We start from the raw sequence: 7,112 nt of genomic DNA, 5'->3' as shown, positions 1-7,112 counted from the left end.
AAATTCTTTAAACAATACACTCAAATATCTTCGCGTTATACCCAAATATCTTCGTGTTACACCCAAATTTGTTGCAACTATAAAAAAACGTTTCCTCTAATGCTACATCTTTTTCTTCTTCTTTTTTTCCTTATTTCTTTCTTTATTTTAGTTGAATGAATGTAAGTTCATCATCTTCTAAGTAATTTTACAGCATTATGTGTTTCTTCTTCTTCTTTTTTGTTTGATTTTTTTTTTGTTTTTATTCTTGTTAAGAGAGTAAAACAAGAAGAAACTTGAGAATGTAAAAAAAAGATGAATAAGAAAAAAAGAAGAAGATGATGATGATAAAAAAGAAGAAAAAAAAGAAGCGGAAGATGAGGAGGAGGGAGAAAAGAGTTTTGAATAATTATGTAGAACCTATCAGCATACATACACCGAAAATTCTTAAATAAGACATTCAAATATCTTCGTGTTATATCCAAATTTACTGTAAATACAGAAAAATGTCTCTTTTAATGCTGCATTTTTTTCTTCTTTTTTTATTTATTTCGTTCTTTTAGTTGAATGAATATAAGTTTATCATCTTGCAAGTAATTTTGTACCAATACGTATTTTTCTTCTTCTTTGTTTGATTTTTTTTATTCTTGTCAAGAAAGTAAAATAAGAAGAAACTTGAGAAGATAAAACAAGAAAAAAATATGAATAAGAAAAAAAAAAGATGATGATGAAAAAGAAGAAGAAGAAGCAGTAGAAGATGAAGAGGAGGGAGAAAAAGAGTTTTGAATTATGCAGAACTTATCAGCACACATACACCAAAAATTTTCTTAAAATAATACACTCAAATATATATCTTTGTGTTACACAAAAGTTTGCTGCAAATACAAAAAAAATATTTTCTTTAATGCAAAACTTTTACATTACATTCAATTCAAACCATCAATGATAAACAATAATTTTCACAAACAAAAATAACATTATTCACCTACAGAATCATAAACTACTAACGAAAACATTAACTATAATCGAACCACACATCAGCCACTTGATTGGATTCAAAACAATAATCAACTTCGTTCGGGTTCAATTGACAATCTGAAATTTGAATTATTCATTATCTTCAACAACGAAATAACTGTTCAAAACTGATTTTAGAACTTGATTTCAAAAACGTAGAAAATGAACAATAAGAAACACAGAGAACGCAGATAGAAAACATTGAGAAAATTCGAAAACGAAAACGAAAACGAAATCCCTTTAAAAAAGGCATTATATATTCGCACGTTGATTGAAAAGTTTATTAGATTAAGAGGCACGTGAGATAAATTAGGGTAACATAATTTTTATGGATAAATGACTTGTATGTGGAAAATAATTAATAATAAAAAATCCAAAACTTAAACAAAAAAATAAGATTTAGTGTTTAAAATTTAAAAGTTAAGATTTAGGGGTCATAGTTTAATATTTAGGGTTTAATATTTAAGGTTTAGAATTTAGAATTTATAATTTAGAATTTAGAGTATAAAGAAGGATATAAAGTTTAAGATGATCGATTGTAATTAACGTGAGGTGATCGTTAGAGGCGACTAAGATGGCGGCAATGATGATTGGTATTGTGGGTAATTTTGTGGTGGAAGGTAAAATTGTAGTTTTTTAAAGGAAGAGAAAAAAAAGAATAATTTAAAAAAATTGTAAATGGACATTGGATTTTTTCAAATTATTAATTGATGTTGTTGATTTTTTTTTAAGGTTTTCATTAGCATAGCTTATATATATATCAGTTTGAGTTTTTAAATTATGTTATAGATAAATCAGTGTATTTATATATAAATTATATTTAAATGCATTAAATTTTTGATATATTGAATTGATTATATAAAAGATTTATATCGACGATAAAAGAATATAAATTTTCTTTGATATCAATTTACTATTATTAATGTTAAGAGATGAGATTAAAAATATAACGGAAAAGCTCTGCATACAAGTCATTAGGGCTTGTATGCTTTACAAGTTTATTAAATAATAAATTTAAAATACTCGCTCTTCCAGCTACGTTGATCACACGCGCTATATAATATGCCGCGTATATCTAACTTCCAAATTTAAAATATTTGTTTCCTTCTTCGTTTTCGTTATTTTGAGATTTGGTTGTTCTTCTTCTCGCGCGTTTTCGCTCATTCTTCTCCATCGATCTTTTCATCTTCTTTTCTCACTGGTATGTTCTTCGTTTACGTTCTGTTTTTCTCTCTCTGCAACTCGAGCTTCGTTTTCTCTGTTGATTTGTTGTTTTCTGAAATCAAAGTTCGAACTCGTTTTGAAGATAATGGATCCTTCAAGCTCAGATTCTGCGCTGAATCCAGGCGATGTGGATTATGAATTTGAATCTAACGAAGTTCCTGAGGTTTGATTTACAGTAATTTGTATAGCATTGTGTAGTTTAAAAATTGCTAAACATTGTTTAATTATCTGGAATTTATAGCAGACGCTCGGGTGTAGATCAATCTCTTCTTTGGGTGTATTTTAGCTATTAGTGTGGGTGTATATACACTTTACTGGTTTTTTGTTATTTTTAATTGAGTTGTTGTTGTTCAGTTGTATTATGTATTATATCAGACATGATTGTGTGTGTTTTTAGTTTTTGAGATGGTGTATTCTGCAGTCTGTGTATTCACAGTTTATGGCTTTAAAGGTCATTCTGTAGTTGAGTTGTTTCGGTTCGGGTGTATCATATAAGACATGATTGGGTGTATTTTGTATCATATCTATGGGTGTATTCACAGTTCTGACACGGTTTATTGTGCAGCCTCTCTCTGTTGTTGATGACGAGCTTGTTCCGAAGGTCGGAATGACCTTTAGGACCCTTGAAGATGCCGGAAAATTTTACAAGAACTACGCCAAGGCTGCAGGTTTCTCTACAAGAGTTCGGTGCACAAATAGGAAGGGAAACGAGATTAAGAATCAACTGATTACATGTAGCAGAGAGGGAAAATGGAAATCTAAAATATCTCCAACCGAGAAGACCAATCCGACAGCCGGTTTAAACTGTCCTGCAAGAATTTATATACACACATTGAAGGATGTCGGTGCTTGGATCATTTCAAAGGTTGTGCTGGATCATTCACACCCCTGCTGTCCAAGCAAAGCAGAGATGCTCAAACAGCACAGAAAACTAAGCATGTCCATTCGTCGTACGATAGAGAATAACGACGAGGCCGGTATCAGACCAAGCGAAACCTACCAATCATTTGTTGCGGCTGCCGGGGGTCACCGCGAGTTAAATTTCATCGAAAAGGACGTGAGGAATTACATTACCAGGGAAGTGCGGAATGTTTCCGAACAAGAAGATGCAAAGGAATTCGGGAAATATTTGTTAAGGATGAAAGAGAAGAATCCGAATTTCTTTTTCGAGCTCCAACTCGAGGAGGATCAATCGATTAAGCTGGCCTTTTGGGCCGACGCAAGAAGCAGAGCGGCCTGTGAGTATTTCGGAGACGTCATTTCATTCGACACCACCTACAATACAAACAGGTAACAAACTGTCCCTTTTTATGATGCTAAATTAATTTATTTTTACTAATCCGCAGCAGAGGTGTATATTGGCCGTGTCATTGGGTGTATTATAAGCATTTGTTGGGGTGTACCTAATGATTTTGCATTCTGGACCATGGCACTTCGTTTCAGGTATAATTTGGTCTGTGGTTCTTTTGTCGGGGTGAATCACCACGGCCAGTCAACACTTCTCGGATGCTCTTTGATGAAGAACGAAGAAATTGAATCATTCAAATGGTTATTTCAATGCTGGCTTCGTTGCATGGGAGGAAACGCTCCGAAAGGGTTTCTCACCGATCAGTGCGCCTCAATGAAAAGGGCTTTAGAGGCCTGTATGCCAACAACAGTTCACCGCTGGTGTATTTGGCACATCATGAAGAAGATTCCAAGCAAATTAAACGGGTACAAGGCACACGCCGATGTCGAACAACAAATGAGCCATGTTGTTTGGAACTCTCACAGCAAAGACTCATTCGATAGGAATTGGAACGATTTTCTGGTGAATTTTGGTCTTGCGGACAACAAGTGGCTCTCAGGTAATGTGTTTTTAAATTCTGCAGCAGAGGTGTAAATTGTACTGTCTCTCGGGTGTATTTTACAGTGTGTGTTTGGGTGTATTATGCAGATCTGTACGAAGACCGTCACATATGGGTTCCTATCTATCTGGACCACCACTTCTGGGCAGGGATGAGAAGCACACAAAGGAGCGAGAGCATGCATTCATTTTTTAACAAGTACATCACCCGTAACAGCTCGCTCATTCAGTTCGTCAAACAGTACGATAATTGCCTCGGAAGCAGGGAGCAAGCAGAGAGAGAATCAGATGCTGCAGATTTTCATACGGTCATACCATGTGCAACCAAATCCCCCATCGAAACTCAGTTTCAAGATGCGTACACCCAAGCAAAGTTTAGGGAAGTCCAAGCCCAATTCAGAGGAAAGGCGAATTGCATCACCAGATTAAAGAATTCTGCTCTAGGCTATTCAGTATACGAAGTCGGAGAACAAGTTTCCAGCTCAATATTGGACAAGTTCGCGGTTACCTACGACTCAGTTGCAGCCGAGGTAAAATGCCAATGTTTATTATTCGAGTCGAGAGGGATACTGTGCCGTCACGCACTAAGCGTGTTAAGCTTCGAACAAGTAAGCCAAGTGTCCCCTAGGTACATACTGGAACGATGGAGCAAGAAGGTAAAGAGGCGACACACACACATCAAGAGCAGCCACGACGAGCCACTAATTGAGCCAAGAAGCAAGAGGTTCGACCAACTTGTTTTCCGTTCGCAAAATATTTGCGAATTTGCCTCCGAATCAGAGGAGCTGACTGCAATTCTGCACCGTGCGTACGACAACGTCATGGCCGAGATGGAAGCAGTAAAAGCCAAAAGGAAGGGGACATCTTCTTTATCCCACGAAGACGCCAACTTGGAATCCGTTAACGAGCTTCAAAGCCCGCCAAGGATTCGAACAAGAGGACGTCCAAAAAACAGGCTAGGTTCAAAGCTGGAGAAACAGATTGCAAATGCCACAAAGAAGAAGAAGACAAAAGTTTTAAGCGAGGTAAATGTGATGTTCTTTAAATCTGTGGCGATTGAGTTTATTTTTCTAGTTAATTGTTTAGCTAATGCGTGAGTGTTATATTCAGATAAACCTGTTTGATGCTGCATCAGCGGCGCATTCAAGTAGCAGCCAATACCAGGGACAAGTTATAAATTATCAGTTCAGGGTACCAGCAGCAGGGGATAACTCTTTGGGTGTATAGTTATAGGGAGTATGGGTGTAAAATCCCTGTTACCTTTGGATGTATTTTTGTTAATAGACAATTTACATATAGACACATATATAGATACATATAGAACAAAAGCTGTAAAAATTCACAGGTTATGGGCGTATTTTTCAGTTGATGTTTTTTTTTTCATATTTTAGTAGTTGTAATTCATTCATTTTGAATACTGCACAGACAATTGGGTGTATATTATTACTCAACCTCGGGTGTATTATTAGACTAGCGTTGGGTGTAACAATTTATAATATGCGTATGCCTTGATTTTTTGCTTTATGTTTTACCACCTGTAATACAGTTTTTAAATACATCACAGACAGTTTATTAGCACAGATAGTTTAACTATGGGAAAAAATATACATTGAATAAATTGAATGGCAAATATTTACATCATTTGTTCAATTTACAAACTACCCAGTTTCTATATCCTCAGAATTAATCTGACAGAACGGACTCAATAATACAGAGGATGGCTTCGACAGCCTTATAGCACTACTCTCTCTAATTGCCTGATCTCTCTGTCTATTCAACTCACTAAATAGTATCCGGGAAGCATATTCCACTCTGTAGTGGTCCACCTCCTCCTACAATTAAAAAGTATGTTATGTTTAAACAGAAATATTAATTCAGTAAAGTAATACAGAGTTATATACTTCTAAAGACAGTTACCTGTGTCCAGTTATCTCATTCATACTTCCCCTTTTTAATGTTTTCCGGCTCTATTAACTCAAGCCACTTCATTACGTAAATAGCGCAGTCATAGCTGAAAACGAAGAAAATAAATTACAAATCTCATTTAGGAAAGTTTAAGGTTCAGAGTCACAAATCTATATCTTGTTTTTTGGCCTGAAATTTTAACATATGGGGCTTTAATTTCCTTCTCCTTTTCGCCTTTCTCGAGAGGTTTCCCGCCGGCATATGCTATCAATCTCGAAAATACATATCCCTTAAATACCAAAACAAGTCAGTAATACACCCGAGTCAATTGACAAGACACACCCAACTTAATATGGAATATACACCCAATTGAATATGGAATATACACCCAATTGAATATAGAATATACACCCAACTCAACTTTCAAAACAGACGTATCTATTAAAGTAAAGAAGACAGAGGGAACTTACAGTGAATTTATTAATGTCCTTTCTCTCATGGCTTGGAGCTTTTTTGTGCAGCGGGTCAAGTATTTGACATTTCTGCGTTCTTGTATTTATCAGCCATAACCACCAATGTCCCGAGTGGCAAACAGGAGCAAAAATCTGAAAGATTGCCACATTTCAACAGTCTGTTATTTTACTTGGCATATAAGTAAATAAGCGTACTAACAAATTTACGAAACAAAAACTTACATATGGATGCGAACTTAATTTTTTCCTATCTATGAAGGGAATGAAATTGGGGTAGGCTTCCACCCTGAATTTTCTGTTCGTTTTCGGAGATATGAATTCCCCCTTTGGGTGATCAGAAAGTGCCATGCTCTGCAAGAATTGCAATACAAGAAATGAAAACATGAACATAAACAACTTACACCCAATCTAAGCTAAAAAAATACACCCAAACCAATGCATAAAATACACCCAAAGTTCGTAGAAGTAACACTTACCACAATATCTGGGGGGAGACAGTATATTTGTGCATGAAACCTCTTTTCCTTTTTCTGGTTTAGGATGAGGCAGATGGCAGATACAACCTAGAAATCAATTTTAAATTAATAACCATTGCAGTTGACTTTGGTGTAAAAACATTAATGTTAGTCTAAAATTACCTGACATTCTATATCACTGTTTGCCTGGAG

At 35.5% G+C, this 7,112-nt stretch overlaps 1 protein-coding gene across 1 annotated transcript; it reads left to right on the top strand.

The window, feature by feature from the left end:
- Window positions 1-3,873: 3,873 nt before the first annotated feature.
- Window positions 3,874-5,293, top strand: LOC130979364 (protein FAR-RED ELONGATED HYPOCOTYL 3-like). Its single transcript, XM_057902791.1, has 3 exons — window positions 3,874-4,067; window positions 4,157-4,965; window positions 5,177-5,293. The coding sequence occupies exons 1-3, from the start codon at window positions 3,905-3,907 to the stop codon at window positions 5,291-5,293; spliced, it is 1,089 nt and encodes a 362-aa protein (XP_057758774.1). The 5' UTR covers window positions 3,874-3,904.
- The last annotated feature ends 1,819 nt before the right edge of the window (window positions 5,294-7,112 follow it).

Source organism: Arachis stenosperma, chromosome 5 (genome assembly GCF_014773155.1).
Source record: "Arachis stenosperma cultivar V10309 chromosome 5, arast.V10309.gnm1.PFL2, whole genome shotgun sequence".
Classification (NCBI taxonomy): domain Eukaryota; kingdom Viridiplantae; phylum Streptophyta; class Magnoliopsida; order Fabales; family Fabaceae; genus Arachis; species Arachis stenosperma.
Note: the sequence above shows the minus strand (reverse complement) of the source record. Positions and strands in the feature narration are given on the sequence as shown.

Bases quoted from the DNA above. Each gene is read 5' to 3' on its own strand.
- LOC130979364 (XM_057902791.1), top strand. From the start codon at position 3,905: ATGAAGAAGATTCCAAGCAAATTAAACGGGTACAAGGCACACGCCGAT. The intron at 4,068-4,156 runs GTAATGTGTTTT...TGTATTATGCAG, and splicing joins GGACAACAAGTGGCTCTCAG to ATCTGTACGAAGACCGTCAC. The intron at 4,966-5,176 runs GTTAACGAGCTT...TGTTATATTCAG, and splicing joins AAGACGCCAACTTGGAATCC to ATAAACCTGTTTGATGCTGC.